Source organism: Protomyctophum parallelum (assembly GCF_964188405.1).
Source record: "Protomyctophum parallelum genome assembly, chromosome: 9".
Taxonomy (NCBI): Eukaryota; Metazoa; Chordata; class Actinopteri; order Myctophiformes; family Myctophidae; genus Protomyctophum; species Protomyctophum parallelum.
Genome location: NC_139706.1, coordinates 32404568 through 32426912, shown reverse-complemented (window position 1 = coordinate 32426912; position 22345 = coordinate 32404568). Strand labels below are relative to the sequence as shown.

Genomic DNA, 22345 nt, shown 5'->3' with positions numbered 1-22345 from the left:
AAATATATCGCGTCGCTAATTCGCCAGTGTGTAATGACCTTAAGTGTTGCTCAGGGGCATTTTGACGCTGATTGGTTGAGCCGACAGCCGAGGTTCAAACCGGCAGCCTTCTGAATGATCCCCAGGTAATTCCCAGTCAGTATGGCAGCTACCATGACAAACTCACTGGTATTTATAATTTAAGGATAGGCTTTATTTAATTTAATTGGCTTAGAATTGATTGAGAAATCAAATCACTTAACAATCCATGGCTTGTCATCATTAACTATTCCTTCCCAAATAAAAATAATGAACAGGTCTACTCTACAGAAAATAATGGGTAGTTAATAGTTTAGCAAACAAAAGTTTCAAAACCGTCCACAAGCTCATGTTATTTGTCACATCTTCCACCAGATGGTGCTTTTTCCATTTTTTGTGTAAGGAACTTGCGAATATGTAGCTATATTATTGAAAACTAAATTTGTTCTTTTTTAAGCCGTAGAAACGCTTTTATAAGAAAAGAATAATCCATGCACACTGATTTCATAGGACAATTTCAGGAGTCAGGAAAGCGTATTATTAAACCGTCCTGATTCTCCTGAAATTGTCCTATAAAATCGCAGTGTGCATCACAGCCTCCTCATGAGATAAAGTATCAATAATATTAAATTATTAATATTGTATAGGCTACATGTGGAACAGTGGAATGGATCTGTTCTTTTTGGCAAAGGGACATCGCCGTACTACGGTGTCTGTGTCGCCCAACATCCTGTGTGTGTGTGTGTGTGTGTGTGTGTGTGTGTGTGTGTGTGTGTGTCTCAAATGGAACACAACCAATGACTATTAATCATTGTGTGTACTGTATCCCTGCACTATATGCACCACACACACACACACACGCACACGCACACACACACTGCGTGCCGCCCATCCCTTTGCCTTTGAGTAGGCGTGGCATGAAGTGGAAAACAAACTGCAGGCAACCCCTCCAACACTTCCTACACTACAGTGCATCAGTGCAAGTCTTCTCCCGCCGGCGGAGCTCCGTGTGTATGTGTCCCGTCCACCGGCCGAGTGTGAATCCCTCGCCCCCGAGAACCGGCTCCTCTATCGGTGGGAATTTTCCGCGGCGTCGGGCGGGTAGTGGTGTTTGGTTAGTGTGTGACTGATCGCCAAGGACGGGCCAGCTGAGCTGTGTGATCGGAGCGCGCACCCTCTGTTTGTGGTTCTGTGTTATCAAATGGAGGGGCAGACCGCACCACTGAGGGGGGGCAAAACAACGCCGAAAGCACTTTGAGCAAGGCAGGCACCCCGCGGGGGGTGGGGACCCCCAAGCCGCGGGCAGGACAGGACAGGACAGGACAGGGACCCCCGTAATGTACCGTCAGAACTGAACGCAGAGGAGTTGGAACTTGGACGTGCGACCACGGACCACCAGAACCACACTGATCCGAAAAACATGAGCGGCGGAGAAATCATTTTCCAAGGCTGGCTGAGGAAGTCTCCTCCGGAGAAAAAACTAAGACGATATGTAAGTACAGGCCTAAAACTCATGACAATTTATTAATATAGTTTGTCTTTATTTTATTTATTTTTTATAAATTAAAATTTGTTTCATTTTACAAGAATGACGCCACTTCTGTTGCGCATGATGTGGGAAAAGTGCTGTGAAACAGAATGGAAAAGGAGTGATATCATTAGCCTTGGATCAAGGATCGTATTTTATCGGTAAAACACAACTATGTCTATGATAGACTTAACAAGGCTAAGATATTATTTGAGATCCAGTTTTTAGCAGGTGCGTGGTGGAGCTGCCATCTGGGACCTTTGACGGTATCGTCCCATTCATCAGCTTGACAATACAACCTACTGTACTACAAAAAGAAACAACACTCATTAACGTCTGAACTGTAGACGCCACATTTTAAGAGCCTAGACCTATATTCTATATAATAAGACCGGACCGCTCTCTAGTATTAGGGTTCTTAGGAGAACGTCGTGGGTGAGATCAGCCCGTCTGTCCTCCCTGGACAGATGTCTACAGTTTACACTAAACAGCGCGCAACTGCCACTATATAAGCTCCATGACATCCCAGTCACGTGTGTGTGTGTGTGTGTGTGTGTGTGTGTGTATATTATTATACATTATAGTAGCCGTGCTCTTCATTGTGGTTCAGGTCAGATAATGTCATAATAGTGATATGTCACTGGTGGTGGTGTGGTGTGTGTGTGTCTTGGACTTGGTTAAAAACTTTCATGTGTGAAACTGAAAAAGGTTTCTCTCTCTCTCTCACACACACACACACACACACACACACACACACACACACACACACACACACACACACACACACACACACACACACACACACACACACACACACACACACACACACACACACACACACACACACACACACACACACACACACACACACAATTCAATTCAATGGAGCTTTAATAACACACTTTAAGAAAATGGGGAAAGTAATAGTTAGTCTGGGTACAGGCAGCGTTGTGTTAAACCGAGCTATGTCACATTGCAACGTTATAAAGGCTACATGTTGTACAATGTAGCTTTTTTAAACAAATAGCAAGAAAGCAAGCGTGCGCGTACACACACACCCCTGCTAGGTGGGTGCAGTCAGAGCAGAGTAGCTGTTAACTAAATCAGATAATAGGATTTATGATGGCACATACAGCAGAACCATGAGACAATCTCCCATAAATACAGCTGTCCACTGTTTATGTGTGGTGTTGTGTTACCCCCCCCCCCCCCCCTCTCTCTGTTCCTGCCTAACTGACTTTGCCGTGATGTCATGCTTCTCCCTCCCCGTTTCATGTGGAAATCCATCCCCTGAATGTCTTCATAATGCTGTACACGCTCTGCTGTCACTTCCTCATTGTCTTCCACTTTTAAAAGCCTGCCCGGTGTGTTTACACAGGGACCACCGTGGTGTGTGTGTGTGTGTGTGTGGAAGAGCAGCTGCAACGGTTACAAGAGGAAAAAACGTGCTTGTTCGATAGCAGAACTGTATAACCCCCCACCCCCCCAAACAAAACAAAACAGGCAAGAAAAGAGGCATACTAATGGAGTAATGGTGAGTACATCGCCCCAGGCAACAAGGCGAGCAACCGTCCCCCAACTATAATCCATAAACTGTCTATAATCCAGTGGTTCGTTCTCCAACATTTTAATGTCAAGGGACCCCCATGTTGATATGTAATTGAACATGTTGTGCCAGCAGTTGTGCCCACACAAAATGTGCGTTGTCGAAATGTTTCAAGAAATATGTTATGGGGTTAAAGTGCCAATACCATCAGGGGTCCCTGGACCCAACTTGGCGACCGCCCTCAGCCAACAAGGCGAGCAATGGCCTCTCTCACATATAAAGGCTATAATCCGAAAACGGTGCATAATCCACAAACAACCCAACCCACAGTTTTTGACCGCGGCATTGTGTAATAGGATGGAATGTTCAGAATAGGCAGATTTGTGAAGCCGTAATCGTATTTATCAGGAATTCCTTCCACTTTAACCCCTGAGAGAGACAAACGTGGGACAATGCTGGCCATTTTACTCACCAGTATTGCTGTCATCTGACATTGCTGACAACTTAATGTCCTAAACCTATTTCAAGCTTACTGCTCCTTCTCTCAAGTGTTCCCATGCCAAAAGTGGCCTGAACTCCACAAACTGGGGGATGACATGTGTTATTAGTGGATGGGAGGAAGATGTGAAAATTATGTCCCAATTATTGTGGGAAAAATAATTGTGATAACTCATTTGTTGCGAAGGACAGGTATACTCATCTTAATTAATTTACGCGAGGTGCTCATGAACGACAGATTCTCCCTCCCGACTCGCAGCCAGGTGTGAAAGACTTGGGAAGTCCTTTGTGCCTGTTGCTCTGAAAGGTTACGAGACCTACAACGGCCGCTTGGCTAGGACAAAGCATAATCTGGATTTATTAAAAAAAAATCATGACTGACCTCTTAAGACATTTATGAGTGTGTCTTGTGCTGTGTTTTCACATCCCACACTTTCTTGCACTGACCAATGGACACTTTTTTGTTTGGCTTTGCACTGTTGACACAGTAATGCACTTAATTATGACGCACTGATCGACTGTATATATATATATGTTTTTGTTTTTCCTTGTTTGCCCTGTTTAGTACTTTTATTATTATTGTTTCTTGATGCACCTTGCTTGTCCTTCTGCCTTGTTTCTTCTGTATACTACAGTACTTTTTATCCGTCTTATCCTTACTTATGTATGTTGTAACCTTAACTGCTGTGCCGCCTCTGGGCGACTGATTTTCCCCTGTGGGATTATAAAGGTGTCTGTCTGTCTGTCTGTCTGTCTGTCTGTCTGTCTGTCTGTCTGTCTGTCTGTCTGTCTATGACGAGTAGACTTATCTTAAGGTGTTTAATATCGCTATAACTATTTTCCATATTTTATGGATATTAAATAGCTGATCTACAAGATTGTCTATTTTTGGGGAATCCAGTAATGTAGAGTGAAATACGGTAAGATCGCTCTTTACAGGTCTTTTTTATCAAGTATAGGGAGTTTTTTTTGCAGCTCAACAAAAACAAACTTATCCTAGTGTATGACATTCATGATAAATTAAAATAAAAATCTCTGCGATACGATTTTTATATATTTATTATTATCTCTTTGAAAGATTTGTTTGGGGGATTTTATGCCTTTATTTATAGGATGATAAACGATAATAACGATTATCATCCCAACGCTACGTGTTATGATTATTGTAAAGCGCATCACTCACCATCATAGGCGCTATTTGTCTTGGGCAGGAGGGGATAATTGTAACATTAGAGTGTGGCATAGAACATCTATTTTAAGAGTTTTAGTGAGTTACCGGCCGCTCTCTGATAGAAAGGTATACACAGCACATCATTCCTTTTAACAGTGCTCTCCTTGTCAATGTATTGCTCCAGTGGATGCCCTGAATTCCACAACAGGTTATACAAGGGCTCTATTTGTTAATCAGTTGTCAATGCTTTTTTTTTCTTTTTTTTTTTTTTTAAGGGTCCGTGATTGGATTCCAGGGGGCGTCCCAGGCAAAATGAGGAACAGTTTAACCCTATTTTATACTTTGACTATTCGAAAATGGCCGATCTGACTGCGACCATGAAAAAGTAAAACATTTTGAAAGAAATTGTTGAAATATTTTGCCATCTTCTTTTTATGAGGATCCCTTCCTTGACATGGAAATGTTATCTCAGTCTTCTGGATATAGCTGCAGGCTACCTCCATGGATGTTGCATGTGAGGTGTTTAACGTAGCAGACAGTGGGTTTGAACCTGCCTAGCTGCCATGTTGACTCCACCTGCGTAGTGTAGTGTTCAGTAGGGGTTATGTAATCATTAGTCAGAACTGGAACCACCACCACCACTGGCCCGGCATGCAAATCCTATGCAAAATGCTGAGAGCAAAACACTTGTGGCGGTTGAGACCTATAATATACAGTATATGCATGCAGCTGGTCTCAAAACTGTGTGTGTGTGTGTGTGTGTGTGTGTGTGTGTGTGTGTGTGTGTGTGTGTGTGTGTGTGTGTGTGTGTGTGTGTGTGTGTGTGTGTGTGTGTGTGTGTGTGTGTGTGTGTGTGTGTGTGTGTGTGTGTGTGTGTGTGTGTGTTTACAAAATGCTCTTGGCTGTCACTGGTGAGTCACTGGTTCTCTAGATTAGAAAACTCATCCTGGCCTGGCTGTGCAAACACATGATCAGCCCTGAATGTCTGTATTCCCATAAATGTATATTATTGCACATTCTTAGAGGTCTGTGTATGTTGTGTCTGTTGCTTCTTGGACAACGGAATACAAATTGAGACTTTCTGTGTGAGAGAGCCACAAAATGAATCACTTAGTAGTATTATTATTATTATTATTATTATGTTTTGGGCATGGAGCTACCAGAGGTCGGCGGCGTTTAATGTTTTAATGGGTGGGAGGGGACTGTCTGCTGTTCTTGAACATTGTCCAGAAAAAGCAGAAGGAACATTGAAAACAAGAGACTAATCCCATACGTACCACTGCAGTGTCTCTCTATCTCACACACACAGTCTCTCTCTCTCTCTCTCACACACACACACACACACACACACACACACACACACACCAGCCCAAATGTATTGGCTTTATTTGTGAATGCTGATCAGGCACTCAATACTCTTACAATGAGTGATGATGAAGGAAAGCACGTCAAATTCATAATGTCGTTGTCGGGCAGAAACCTTTTGTCTCTGTATTTCAACGTTTCTTTGTCATTCCGCATAATTCGAGTATCACACACAAGAAGCAAAACGTAGCCGATCTACAAAGTGTGTTGTTGAGCTTGTATATGTCCCGTTTTAGCAATTTTAGAAACAAAGTGAAAGTATGAATGTGTATTTTATCAATATTGAACCAATGAAAAGTATTAAGATGACATTGGAACACAACATTCGTTTTCTGTCGCCAGAAACGGTGTATCAAATATGAGTGACTATCGTAAATGACAGTGGTGGAAAGTACATTTACTTAAGTACTGTACTTAATTTGTACTTATTTATTTGAAAACTTTAGTTACTAGTTACCTTGATTCTTATTACAAAATATACATTAAACACTTCAGTGCTAGGGTAGGTACCCTCACAAACAACATGCAGTAATCCTGGTCACTAAACTGCCTCCCCCTGGCCAGCCGGGGCGCCTGATGGAGGGAAAAGGAACTGGTTGGAATAACGTGTTCCTTCCACGTGCTACGTCCAACCAGGGAAACTCCCCCCTGTCAGGTGTAAAGGAGCAACTTGGACACTCAGGCATGAAGGAAGCATGAGTTCAAGTCCGTTGCTCTCCCCTTGTCCCCCATATATGGGGACTAGGTTGGTGGAGGGTGTGTAGAGCCCAGGATCACATTAGATGATTGACACAGGGGTGAAACATGGGTTACAAAATCGTGGGATAAAAAATATAAGAAAAAAATAAAAACACTTCAGTGCTATATACATTTGAAAACTTTAAATGGGACATTTGCATAGTGCATAGTGAGTACTTTCTACTTTTAGTAGCCTATTTTAAGTACATTTTGACTTTTGTACTTTTTGTATTTTTACTGAAGTAAAACAATCAAATACTTTTTCCACCACTGGTAAATGCTACAGAGCCACCTCAATGACAATAATGCTGGGAGTCTGGGACAAAAATAACGGGAGCTGCCGACAGATTCTGCTGCAGAGCTCCGAATCTGTGTTGAAAGATTAGTTTTACAGTAACACATACAACTGCCTAACATTAGGTAAACAAAGGAAACCCAGACATTGACACTAAGGGTTGCCCACCTGCTCCTGGCAGTTAAATACAACATTCGGGCAGGTGGTGTTTGCTGTCAGGTTGCCCGACCCGGCAAGTCCTCATCACTTGAGAGGGGACGCAACCGCAACACTTAAAAATATAAAATAACATTCATTCATCTATAACTCCGTTTTGCATGACTATTGACTACACAGCTCCACCATCCGGATCTTTTCGAAAATCTCCACTTATTTATCCCTTTCCTTAAACCTCCGTTTGAGTGGCCGAAAACGCCGTTTGCGTGTGGCTGAAAGGCCCAAACGCACACAGAAATGTGCGTTTGAATAAAAACCTAGAGACGTATAGCCCATCCCTTCGTGTCAACCTCTGAAACCTCTCTCTTTATTGCTAAACTAACAATTGACACTAGTAACCCTAGAGCAATTTTACTATTATTGTACTGTTGAACACAGGGGTTGACACTAACGGTTGTCTGACTGCCCGTGGCAAGTGGAATTTGCTTTCAGGTTGCCCGACAGGCAAGTGCATTCCATCTTCATTAAATATTATTGGCAACAATTTATACAACCTTTTTACAACTAGTAGTTGCACTCATTTGGGCAATTAGAACATGACCTGTATTTGGCCCGCTCTGAGACCTTAGCGTCAACCCCTGTGTTGTGACTTCCACTTAGCCACATGCAATGATAGCAATCATACACACAATGAATCACATGTGAATGGTGTATGTTTCTGTTAAGGACTGAATGAATGAGTGCGCACAAAAAAAAAACAGCACTCAGATCAGACGGACTGCCCTGCGCGGTTAGCCCAGAGCCAACCCAACCGCCTCTGTCTGTCCGTTGGTGTATCAGACATCTTTAAACATGTCTGCTCACATACAGTGAAAAAACAAACACTGGCACATTCCAGACGGATCATATCGATGAAGTGATAGATAGCTGTCTCTCTTCTCTGCTACTGCCACTTTCAAAGGACTTAACCGTCCTGTACCTGTACTCCATCCTGTATAGTGGACCGTAAAGCGGGGCGTCATGGACTCGTCTGTGGACCCCATCTGAAAATAAATGAATAAAATAAAAATAAAATCACACCCGTGTGACGTGGGGGCGCTCTTATCATACATACAACAAAATACATCATCTCATTCCGGCCAATCACAATTTGCGTCCTCACTTTTGTCTTCAATGTTTCTGTTTACACACTTTTGTTCAACTTCAATGTTTGTGTTTACTCTAGAGAAACACTCAAAGCTGGGCATAGGAGGGGCTAGTGCCTAGCGCCCCTCAAAGATCTGTTAAAAAATTATAAAAATCCAAAATTATTCAAAACATTTTCAAAAACAAGATTTTTCAAAAATGCTCACAAATGGCAGATACTCAAGCTAGTCTGTGGACCCCTATCTGAAAAGGTTTTGTGCCAGGGACCCCTCAGAAGAGAAGACGTGTGTTAAAAGTAAATAAAGATAAAGAGGTAATTGAAATGATTTTGAAGCCAGTCTTAGCCAGACATTGGATTAAAAGACACCCCTTAAAAAACAGCCAATCTAAAAGTGCTTGAGTAAAAGTCAAATAATATTTCTTGGAAATGTAGTTCCATGTAAGAGTATCAAAAAGATCACACCCGTGTGAAGTAAGGGGCGCTCTTGTATAAATCTGTATGGTAACAGGTACGGTCGCCCCTTTTCCACCTCACCCCACTACTCTACCTAGCTGTAAATAACATAATTCATGTTGGTGATTATATAAAAGGTATTATCATATTAATGTATCACTCTGTATATTCCACGGGCATAATGGCATGATGATGCCATTACAAAACATGGGCTACATGGAAGAATTGTGTTTAATAAACCAAAATTAACTGCTAGAAGTTCCTAAATTAACTTAATTAAGCAGTCACCGTCTCTGTATCATGTTCTTTCTTAATTTTACAGAGTATAGAGATCGACTACTATACAATCAATCTGTATACAAGATCATTTCAGAGAGGGAGGGAAATACTAAAGTAACTGTTAAAGGGACACTTCACCCTTTTTGCAAAAAAAATGTATGTTAATGACAGAGACTGTTGTCTCTGATGTCATGGACACTGGGCTCACTTCCTTCCTGGACTACATGTTGTCTCAGTAAGACAGCTCTCCCCCTATCCACAAGGAGGAGCAGTGCACCAAAGAATTATGGGAATTGTAGTCCAGGAAGGTAGTGAGACCAGTGTCCATGACATCAGAGACAACAGGCTCACTGCTACAATCTAAAATAACTAAAACCACATATTACACACATAAATACCCCCAGGAAAGTGATCTAAAGCTTCTAAACGTCATTAACATATATTTTTTTGCAAAAAGGGTGAAGTGTCCCTTTAACTACATTAACCCATTCCGGGGCGGGAACCCCTTTTGGTGCTATAACCCTTCTAGACGGGAACCCCTCTTGGGGTTCTGTACAGTATGTACAGTATTCAAAAATAAAAAAATATTTGATGCTGCTATATAAATATTTGAAGTTTTTCAGGATTTAGAAGGCATTTACTCAGTTACTGTCCACCTCTGGCAACTGATACAACCGGAAATGTTCATGTTGTGTTGTGAACATTTGTTAACCCGGTCTCCTGCCCCACACATACCCATTCTTTCTTTCTTTTCCCCCTCAAACCTTCCTTTGAAATTTCAAAATGAAAGTCCCATGGCAGCCTTGTTCGCTTCAAGTGTGTTGTCATAATATCCTGTCCTTTGCCATGAACTCTGGTTTTGACTGTGTGTATTCTGTGTGGTATGATAGACTGCACTCTTCGCAAACATATGAATGGTTCTAGGTTGCTAAGTAACCAATCTGGGGACCGATCGTCAAAAAAATAGGAAGAACAGCATCCTCTGCCGTTTGTTTCCTTTGAATTTGCCTCTGGGGGCAGGCCTCAATAGAAAGTGTATAACAGGATGTTGGCCCGTTTGGCCCGCCCTCAGCCCTCCACTTCCTGTGGTGCGCTTGTGTTTTCATTCCTACTATCAACAATTTATACACGTTTTGAATGGCCTTGCTGACAGATTCGGTAGCACAGCTCAGAATCTGTTCTTGAGAGATAACTAAGTAACAGATACAACTGGAAATGAACCGGAAGTGAATATTTCAGTTATCAGATTTAGAAAAATGCATTTATCTCGGATTATTTTCCCAGATTGTGTTTTTTGGTCAAAACAAGCTTTATTCAACGTCCCATATAACTAAAGAATCGTTGATCGTGGTTACAAAATGTATATTCCAAGTGAAAGAAAAGACGACCCTCCGTCACAACACACAGCGTTTTCCTACATCCTGTGAAAAACTAGGCAGTCAAATGGGGATTGCGATGTTTTTATCCCGTGTGTCAAACTGTTAATACCTGGTATTGAATGTTAAAAAGAAAATATACTTTTGTATTTTTGAATATTTAAGTATTTTGAAAAAGTAGTCCACAACAAATTTGACAGAGCAACATTGATATCGTAATATTTGACCAGGAGTATACTTTAACTCAAATACTGGGGTTGACTACGTTGTCCACCACTGCCACAACCCAGACCCAGATCCAATGTGCTGTGATACTGTAACACGCTTTAGCACAGTGTTTGATGTGGGAATGGACTGGCATTTGTAAAGTGATGTTATGTTGGGGACTTGCAAAAGACAATCTGCTATATTTTCCACTGTACTGCGGACACACAAATGTGTATTATAGCTTCCCTCTCTACCACCAACCTCCTCATGAGGAGGGTTGTGGAAGTGGGTTTTCAGGGCAGTTGGACCACTGGCCTCACTCAGCCCCCACTGTCAGCTGCCCAGCTCTGCTGTTGTTTTGCAGAGGGGCTTTGGGAAGTCCTTGCCCCCGGAGGTCAAATCACAACGCCTCCCAGTTCCTGCTTTGACAGACACTCGGCTCTCCTCTTTCTCTCTCTCTCTCACACACAGACAGACACACAACACACACACACACACACACACACACACACACACACACACACACACACACACACACACACACACACACACACACACACACACATTTCCCTTGTTCCACACTTTGTCTGAACGCCTACATAAATCCACAAGCTGGATCCACAAGCTGGAAGAGGAAGGGTACTTGTTTGGTGACTTGTGTCCCAGATGTGTTTTATTGTGAATTAGTGAGTTTGCCTCCCTTTAAGGGGTCCGTACCGGTAACGTACTTCACGTCATGTCCACTGCACTGGGGGCAGTGCAGTGCACACTGGCTGGATTTGTGTGACTTGGATGTCAGATGGAGAGATGACGAGTTGTCTGTTGTGAAAGACCTGGTTGACACCGGCTTTAGTGGGCAGTCTTGCCACTAGGGCTGGGTGCAATAGCCACAATACAGCCATACCGTGGTTGCGTAATGCATACCGACATACCGACAGTTAATAATCCCTTTATTTATTTATTTAAATTTCCCATTCAAAACAACGTTTTTCCAGAGATAACGCTATACCGTCCGTAAACATTTATTTAATGCGATAACTACACATGCATACCACTCCAGCCCTACTGCCTACTTGCCATCAGTGTTGTAGTTCATTGTTGAGGAACTAATACAAAACCCTGCTACATGTGCACTGACGAGAGAATGAAAACAGCAGTCTATCAACAATTGATGTTGTGTAGTGAACATTTGTTAACCGGGCCTCCTCTCCCACACATATCCATTCTTTCTTTCTTCCCCCCCCCCCCCCCCCCCCCCCCCTCAACCTTCCTTTGAAATTTCAAAATGAATATCCCATGGCATGGTTCGCTTCAAATGTTGTCATAATATCCTGTCCTTTGCCATGAACTCTGGTTTGGTCTATGTGTGTATTCTGTCCCAAAACGTAAATGGCACCAACAACAGATGCCAGACTTCCTTTGGATGGCACCTACAGGAAGCATTATCGGAGAGATCCCAGGATGAGTAGGGGAATTACATTGGTCTGGGAATCTATAAATGCATTTCCATTGGTCAAGATTATGTCTATGGTCAGGTCAGTGACTTCCTTGCCCTGTGTGATTTGGAACGGTAAAGCCTGATTTATTCTTTGTAGAACAATGGTTGTCCCAAGCCAGGAATAGCCGATCTACAAGCACACAGCACGTCATGATGTGATCTTGTAGATCGGGTGTTTTGGGCTTGGGACACCAGCGTCCGAAGTACAAATCATGTTTTGAGTGAATTGAGAAATACACATGACGCGTATATTGACTTAGAGATGATGATTTCATTCTGACTGCAGTGGCAGCTGAACAAACTGATTGAATCACACAATAGTCAGAGTACTAGCCTAGTAACTAGTCATAGTCTGGGATGTAATACTCCCCCCTTGCCCCACTGATCCTCACACATAGGGAAATATAAATAGATTTTTAGTTCCAAAATTGTGAAATATCAATAGACTAGTTCAGGAATGTTTTGATAAAATTACACGTAACAACAATTTGCTTTATAGATAGTAGTGTTGTAAAAATACATATATCCACATAATATTACTGTACATGAAGCTTAGGATATGATTTCCCGGTGTGTGTCTGTGTGTGGTGTGTTTGTGTGCGGATTTCCCCTCCTCTGGTCTATAAATCCACACCTTTGAGGATTTATTTTCTTCTCCCAGTGGGGTTTCTAACTGGCATTCAAAAAACATCCCACCCTCTTGTTTTCTTTCCTCAAAATCGCAACCTGTATACACCTATTCAGTGTTGTGGTCCTGGCAGGAGGAGGAATGCATCGAGAAGAGAGAGAGAGAGAGAGAGAGAGAGAGAGAGAGGACTTGCATGTGGGTACGCTCTAAAGATAGCTTACGGAAAATTAGATTACATGTAGCTGTTGATTAGACATCAAATGGGAGGTCATACGCAGGGGTCGTGCTACTAGTTCGCACAGCAGGTCATATGACTGTCATTAGCGCGGGCCTGTAACCTCATGGCATTCGGCCAGTCTGGGGTATTGAGGTCTGTATTAAAAGCCTCAGAGCAGCAAATCCCACAACGTTTTGCTGTAAAGCTGGGAACAATAACGTAGCAGATTGCCTGTAAAGTTTAAAGGTACACTGACACAGCAGCACGGCAAACTCTCGGCAATGAAAAATAATAGCCACATCAACACAGTGTGAAAATTAGAACGCTGCTCTCTGTGATAAAAACCTTTTTTTCTTTTTAATGATTTTTAGGCATTGTTTTTGATGTTGTGGTTAACTTTTGGTTGGTTTGGGGTCTTATATGGCTACCTTTTGAGCCCATTAAAGTTCTAAGTCGCCATGACTAATTTCAGTCATTTAGATTCCATAGAAGCCAGAATGTCTTCTATGTAAGCTTGTTGTGCACTGTAAATAGCCAATCTACAATGTACAAGCTCTCAGTCTTAATGTGCTTGTAGAACATCTATTTTCTTTCTTTTTTTAAACAGAGCTTTTGATAGTGGTCAAACAATGTTCAGAGGCATCTTCCATAAAATCAAAAATTTCTCAGATATTTTATAATATATCTACACAAGTAGAACAGCGAGGAACAATAATATAAAGGACCACTTCACCACTTTTCAACTTATCTTCATATACTGTAATTGGTCCTCACTAATGTTCATGATAAAATACCACAATCTTTTTCTACTCAGTTTGTGTCTCATAGGAGGGCTGTGGGCAGTTTATAAACCCGTCCACCAGTGACATCATCGTTAGGCAGATATTATTTTTAAAACAAGATTAAAAAATATATATATTTAGATTTTTATTATCATGAGAACGATGGCTTCCATTATCGTATTGCAACTTTTCAGGAATAGAAAGCCTGCATGCAGTTTCAACTCTAGTGTGTGCTCTTTCACAGTTTCACAAATCACATAATAGGACTTCTTGGTCGACACCCGTCAACCAAGAAGATTCTATTTTTGCTTTAATCCATGTGAGCTTTTGTCATAACATGCTAGATATTTCTAGCATGTTTCCGTAGAAAATGTAGACAGCAATGAGGTGTGCATCTCTCTGTAGAGATGTGACATGCTGGTTTGTTGTCTGTATCCCCCAGGCCAGTCAACCAATCAATGACTAAGAGTCTAAGACATGAATGACGTGGTGTGTGAGCCGCTAGCAATGTGAGGATGTCTGAGTCAAGTGGCTCAGGGGCTGTGAGAAGTTCCAATTTACATGAGAAGTCAAATTTAGTTCACAGGGGTTGTCTTGCACAGTTTAGATTAGCTAGCCTCACCTAACTGGATCAACGTGGTTTGCACCCAGTGACCGACATGGCCATTCAGAGTCCCTCACTCTCACTAGTGGGGCACCATCTTTATTACTAGCACTTCTGACTCTTGCGCTCAGAAAGTGTCATGCCAGTCCATGCTTAAAATGTGTGAGATATCTATCTATAACAATAATTAGGGGCCTCCATCTCCATTTTAGGAGTATGAAAATACACAGGGAATTTCCCTTTAATAGTGATTTATTAAGGGAGTTAAATGGTACTAGTTTGCAATGTGAAACTCTTAGTTTGAACCACTGTAAGTGTAAACTGACTTTTGGATTTTAGGACTAAAACCTAACACTCCTTTGCTTCTATTCTTTATCTACTGTATGTAGCATAAATTAGAGACAACATGCTGTACACACTGTAGAACACAGTTAAAGCTATTTTTGCTAACCTAAACTCCTCAGTCAAGTTGTTCCAAAATGTATGAGCCCTGACAGAAATGTTGGCCTATTCACTCATAGTGTTTTTTATTTTGAGTGGCCACAAGGGTCCTGCAAAAAAAACAGCTCTGCTCCAGGACTCATTCAGGCACTCGGGGACCAATATAAATACGTTGTGATTTGGGATTTAGATTTTCCATCATTTAGATGCCTTGTTTCAGCATTTTTGTATGCGCTGGACAAGTCGTAAAGAGGAACATCAAGGCTAAGAGTGATGTCTTGATGTGTGTAGTGCTTGGAAATGGACAAGCTAAAATATGGTTCAGCAGTTGTAAGTCGGACAATCTACCAACTGTTACTTTTTAAAACATTTAGGGGACACAAAAATTGTTGTTCCTACTCTCACCTATGGTCATGAAGTGTGGGTTATGACCGAAAGAATAAGGTCGCGAGAGTGAGAAGTTCAGTCACACGAGAGAGACTCGGAGTAGAGTCGCTGCTTCTTCGCTTGGAAAGGAGCCAGCTTAGGTGGTTCGGGCATCTGGTCAGGATGCCTCTCGGGCGTCTCCCTATGGAGGTCCTTGAGGCACGTCCCACTGGTAGGAGACAGAGGCGCAGACCAAGGCGCAGTTGGAGGAAACACTCACTGGCCTTGGAACGTCTCGGGATCCCCCAGGAGGAAGTCACTAATGTTGCTCTGGAGAGGGAAGTCTGGAACACTCTGGTGGAGCTCCCGCGACCCGAGTCACCGACTACGGATAAGTCGTTGAAGATGGATGGATGGAAATATTGTTGGGTTACTTGGTTTTACGGGCAAAATCCAGCCGATTCAGGGTGGATCAAGGAGGAACTAAAAGAAAGAATATGATGTAGTTCAGTCAGTGCAGGTGTTGAAGTTTGATTGGCCTTTTTAATAACCGCTGTGTTTCGTCCGTTGGTTTCTCAGTGCCGAGATCAGGGACTTGTCAAATATTCATGACTTGTACAGATGGAAGGGTGTGTGTGGGTATATGGGCATACACATGAACCTAACATCCCTATTTGGGGTGAACAGCGTTGTAAGCTTGTAGATCTGCTTAAAAATAAGCTTGGTGTGGCGGTTCTTGTATTCTTTATTTTGTTTTACTGAGAATAAGGTTAGAAATACATTTAGGGTTAGGCATAGTTTTACTGGGGTTAAGTTTAGGAATAGGGTTAGGTTTAAGCATAGTTTTACTGAGGTTAAGGTTAGGAATAAGGTTAGGTTTAACCGTTTAAGCATAATTTACTTAGGTTACTTCAGCGAATACCAGGCCACACAGTTCCGCCGGCTTTAAGCCCGAGGCGAGTTGGTAAAGGGGCGAGTTGTTTGGTATTCTAGAAAATATCAGGCCCTTTGTGAGCTTGTAGATCTGCTAGACAACTAACTATTTAGAGTTTAAGTGGTTAAAGGCGTAGTGAAACGGAAATGGTGGACATTTTATTTTGAGGTTTCAGACGGACTTTCAAGTTGAAACACCGCTTTGAAGTTTCTGAACCAATCAGAGCGCCCTTCAGGCGATGGGACGGTACACAGTAGCAAGGGACGGTAGCTTGAATGGGAATAAAACGGAGGATTTCTGTAATCAGTAGCAGCTGTGCTGGATGGTTGCGCACTAATGGGGAATTAAACAGGTGAGCTTCATTTTTATTGGCTTTTATTGATGTGGGCCTCAACACGTCATCACGCAGTACGTTTTCGTTTTCAGGAAGTAATACAAATTCGATTTTTATGGACTTTTGATTTAAAAATACACAAAAATTAGAATTTGTCAATTATTTTGGCATCCATTGTTAGGTATGCCCATATGATGACCACAGATATGGTATAAAAGTGTGAAAAACGTATTTTTCACTACGCCTTTAAAGCATCGTTACACTTAGAGGTTTGGGGTTGTATATCTTGCCTTGATGTAACTAAAAAAATTGGTGGCATATTTCTTCAATAGTTTAACACATAGGCCTACATAAAACAATGATTATCCACAATTCTGACAATAGTCTTCCCATGAAGTTACGCTGCATGGAGTAACAGATCTCAAAGTCGAATGTTTATTACACAAACAAATGCAAACATATCAGATTCTGCCATTGTTCAGCCTTTAAATATCTGTTTACAATGACTGGTAAAGTTCTCTTATGCACAATAACAAATTCCATGAATTCGCCTCGGAAGCATTTCTTCCGGATCTTTTTCCTTAATTCCTTCCTTAAAGTCATTTGTATTATGTCAGAATCTACTTTGTTCATGTTATTTTGTGGCTAAACGTGTGGAGAATATTTTGGATGATCAATTTCTAAATGGAGTAGCAACTATTGAAGATAACCTTTTAATATTTGGAGTTACATCATGGCAATGTAACCAGTGCCACTAATGCTTTAAGCCTATATTTGCAGTGAGTCAGTCATGGGTTGGTTGCTTCAGGAGACAGTGAGTCACTATGTCTTTGAAACGAAAGGGAGAGGTGCCAGGCAGCCAAAACTATAGATGGAAGATAAGATATAGGACCAGCTGTATCAATGATGGCTTTCAGGAACGTTGTGGGGACATCATCTCTAGAAGACAGATGAACGTCTCGGCATTAGACGTGGTTCCCTCGCAGAGGGAAGGACATCATCTCTAGAAGACAGATGAACGTCTCGGCATTAGACGTGGTTCCCTCGCAGAGGGAAGGTGGAATGGGTTCAAGAAGGCTTGCTTTTATAATCACTTACTTCCAGCCCTCCCCCTATCTACAAGGAGGACCAGTGCACCAAAGCATTATGGGAATTGTAGTCCAGGAAGGAAGTGAGCCCAGTGTCGATGACATCAGAGACACTGGGCTCACTGCTAAAATATTTTTTTTCTAAAATCACATATTACACACATAAAGACCCCCAGGAAAGTGTTCTAAATCTTTTAAACGTCAGTAACATATATCTTTTTGCAAAAAGTGTCCCTTTAAGTGCTTAATCAAACTAATGGATTTAGTCAGTTATGCGAGCAGCCTCATTATCCTAATAATTTCAAAAGCAAACCTTTTCGAACCGTTTTAGTCTCTGCTGGGTGGAAACCTCATGTCCAAAACTGTTACCTTTCAGGATTCAAATAAAAAATAGCAAAAGTAGCAGATGTACAAGCTCAAAAAGCATCATTCAACGTTTCAATCGTGCAGATCTGCTACTTTTGCTACTTTTGTCATATTGTGTGACCCTGTCATATGATGAAGTAAGTAGGGAGTTAATTTACGAAAATAGGTTAGAATATGGAGAGATGAGAGGCTTCTGCCCGAGGGCAAGGTTTTGTTCTTTTGTTTGTTTTGGATTTGTATATTGCCCACTGAACACCTGTCCTCTTAAGAGGTCTTATTCCTTTCTGTTTTGGGGGAGTTTGTCCTCTCACATGATGGAGGTTATAGGTTGTTTATTTACTTAGTTACATGTAAGGCCTGTAAATCCCCTGGGAGACTGCAACAGTGATATAGTTCTACAGTGGTAGACAAAAGTATCTACTCCTGGTCTTATACACTGGCTATATTTACTGTTTTTGAAATGGGGCTTAAGGCATTATATTCGTAACATAATATTTGTGTAAGTTTGGCTCCCGGGTGGGGTAAGACACAAAACTAACTGTTTGGGTCTCTCTCGAGATGAAAAAGTTTGGGAACGCCCTTAGATCCACACGTCACCTCCAACCATCACCTCCAACCATCAACAAGACCTCGCCAAAACAAACATCACTATTCACAGCATTGTTTGGCTAATAGAGCCTTTTTTTTAATACCGTCCGCTGCTACAGCTCACAGCAGACATAGATGAAGGATATAGAGGTGCTTAAGAGTTTAATGTATTTACCTTTTTGAAGCCAGACATTTAGTTAATGCTTAAACTCTATTTGCTTTGCCTACTGGAGGAGTCCCTGAGGGTGAGGGGTCTATGCTAGGTTGTTTGCCCCAGAAGAGGGTTCTTATAGTGACTTAAACAGGCATTTCATTTTAGGGTCATCTTTTTTTAAACGTCTACTCAGGATTTTGTGTGTGATTGTACGGTATGCCTATACAATGCCTTGGATAAAGGCGCTATATAAAAATGCACCATTTTTATATAGCACCTTTATCGAGGTGCATCAGGAGCTATTAGGCGTTCAGTGTCTCAGGGACACTTGGACACTAACTCTGGGGGAGCCCAGCATCTAACTGGGAACCTTCCGGTTACCAAGCATCGGCTTTACCTCCTGAGCCATGCACTGCCATCCCAGACACCTTTAAGTTACTTTCTATCAATTGCAAACGGCAAAACTACAAAGACAGACAAACAAAGAGGCAAGCCATGGCATGGGTGGGGGACAAAAGAAAATATGAATTCATTGTTTTATTAAATGTATATTGCACTTGACTATATCAAGACATCAATGCCAGTCACAGACAAATATGCAACACAAATTGGATTATGTTTCTTGTTAGCGGCAGTACGTCTAGACGGCGAGAGCCGCTGCAGTGCAATGGAAGGAAATGAGAGTGTTGTTGCATTGTGTTGTTCAAACGCAGCCGTAAACCCCACAGCACGCACGCAGGCAGGCAGGCAGGGCAGGCTACTTTACGCAAGTATTGGATACTTATGACTTTCACTCAAATAGCAGGTCTACAAGTGCATACAGTGAGCTTGAAAATGACAACATTGTAATATAGCAATGCATGTACTCTAATAGTTTAACTATTAGAATTTGTAAGTACTAATTTGACAAAACAACCTCCACATTTGTCCCAGGGACCCCCAGAAGAGAACATAATGTAAAAAACGATGTACAAGCCTGCAGCACGGCATGAAGTGACACGCTGTGAGCTTGTATATCTTCTATTTTTGAATAGTCAATATATACATGAATACAGTTTATAATATGATGGTGATGCTATAACTACGTTTGCTCCTGCCCCCCCCTGCTCCTGACTGGAACACATGTCTTTGAAGGGATAGTGTTGTTATGTGCGGAATTGTGCCGGTCAGATGCAAATGGCCAGCGCCTAGCCGCGTCGATATATCACATGCAACGTTTTGCAAGAGATAGCTCTCCTTTGTACACTGACGCAAGCATACTATATACAGCCGTATACACTGTGGAAGAATGAGGCCATGGCATTTTATTTTCTGCGATGGTTATCTTATGGATCCACAAAGATCTTTTGTGGCCTTAAGTGCAGCAAAACTATGTAAACAGTATCATTCCTCCACTGTGCAGCTTTTAGGTTACGAGAGACAGTGTCACTACTATTTATGAGACAAGCGTGCCTACGTCATTTGATGCCTGTTTAGTTTAGGCTATATTCATTTGATGATATCTACCAGTGTCTAATGTGTGCTGAATTTGCACGGGACTTGAGATTTTGGTCAGATTATGGGGGGAAGAGGACCGTTATTGACAAATATGACATGTTCCTTACTTCCTGGCAATCTGCCTCTTAGATTTAAAGATATCGTAGCTGTTGGGTGAAAACAGAAAATAGATTTTTGAGCGTTGCCTAATCGCTCCAATGACTGGCCGTGTGTATGTCTGTATGTCTGTTTGTGGTACGACCCATTGACCCCTGCAGCTGATTGGAGTTGCATTTGGGTCACACACTGTTGAGCAGCCTAAAGGGCCATTCACACTGAGCAGTATAACTAGATCTGCAGCCAGCGCTGTTGTTGAGCAGCCTGCACTGCTTGGTTCATCATTTTTTTAAGAGACATTATTTGCCAATTGTTTTATGGAGAACAGTCAGTGCCTGACTGTATGGTGTGACGCTCACAAAGAAAACCAGGAGAGTACACTAGCCTCATGTAGGGACAGTGTTTGAGTTGACCTGACACTATAAACCAGTGGTACCCAAACATTTTTAGCTCAGGGCCCAAAAGAGAATTGTGATGTCTCCCTGGGAAACAATGGCCAATCTCGTCATATCGCAACATGTTGCTGTTCATTGTCCCGTTTTGGCACAGGGTACCATTACAAACATAAAGAGCTCCTGCTTCTTAACCTATGGTTGAAGCATCCTGGTAGCTCGACCACTTACACCACATCATCATCATCATCATATCATTATGTGTCTACTCTGTATATCATCAGCAGCACACAAGAAAGCAGAAAGTCAGTTTGACATATTATGTCTTTTCAGGATTCAGTTTTTTGCAAAAGTAGCAGATCGACAAGCTTGCGGATCTGTTACTTTTGACGCTCTCACATGACGCTGTAGGAGTGTAGGTAGTATGATCTGGTAGGGCGATAATTTACAAAAAAAGCAAACACAAAAAGTGTGAATGTATTGTAGAGAGAAGAGGTTTCTGCCCCACAGCTACTGTAAAGAGAAGACGAGCTGCTTGGCCCCGGGTGAGAGCATCAGTAGTGGCAGATGGCAGCGGAAATGACACAAAGAATACTGATTAAAGATAAAGCTCCCCCGTTAGTCAAACTGTCAGGACTGAATAAGCCCGGTCGCTCACCGATGGGGCCGGGAGAGAGGACCAGAGATGACTCATTTTCTTAATTATCGAAGTCTTCGAGTACAAATCGAGGGCTGATTGCATCCGACGATTTTGAAGGGGGTTGTTTTTCAAGGGAACGTGACTTGCATTTCCTCTCGAGGGGTAGCGGAATGGGAGCTGCAGGTATCCGAGTGCAGTATCCCAGGTCAGCGTCGTCATCGACACAGGGCTGCTATTCAAGGAGGGCCTTTTCAACGCGCCAATATAAATGAGCTTGTACATGGGGAGAGTCAAATGTCCTCATAATATCCTGAAAGTTAAATGGGTGAGTTGAATGGCACTTGGCTCCGTGTGCCCGCGTGCATGCAGACGTGATTTGGAACGGAGTTCACTGATGTAAATAGGTTTTCAGTGTAATGTGTCTCGGGACCCAGGGGTATTTTAGCTGGGTCCTAGAGACATCTTATGAGCAGTGGTGAAAGTGGCTTGGAGTTCTTACAGGAGCTCCCAGAAATTGAGGGATGCCTGGGCACACAACGCAGCGCGTCCGAATTGTTTTGGGGGGGTCAAACCCCCAATACCCCCGAAATACATAGAAAACTGCATTTTGGCACAGTTATATCTGACCTACAAAACACCTATACACATGCATCTGGCTAGCTACTTCATTAAACTTACTGTACTATAACATGATTGATTGTAACAAGTCATATTCCTATTTAAACCATAATCACAAAGAAATGGAATGCATACCAGATATCTATAATAAGCCCTTGGCTGAACACACAAACCTGAATTTGATCGAGTTCTAGTTGTTGTTATTATTATTATTATTACCTGTGCAAACTTGCTTCTGGTAGTCCTGCCTCCTCCCTCTCTGTCTCAACCAACTCTATAATTGTCTCAACCTGCTCTGGATCTTTCTTCATCCCCTGGCATTGTT

General features: G+C 42.1%; 1 protein-coding gene across 1 annotated transcript in view; it reads left to right on the top strand.

Moving 5' to 3' along the window:
• The first annotated feature begins 1003 nt into the window (after positions 1-1003).
• The window catches only part of gab2 (GRB2-associated binding protein 2), a 94922-nt gene continuing 73580 nt past the window's right edge, over positions 1004-22345 (top strand). The window contains exon 1 of the mRNA XM_083773916.1: positions 1004-1510. Coding sequence (XP_083630042.1) covers positions 1439-1510 — 72 coding nt within the window. The 5' untranslated portion in view covers positions 1004-1438. The remainder of the gene's footprint in view (positions 1511-22345) is intronic.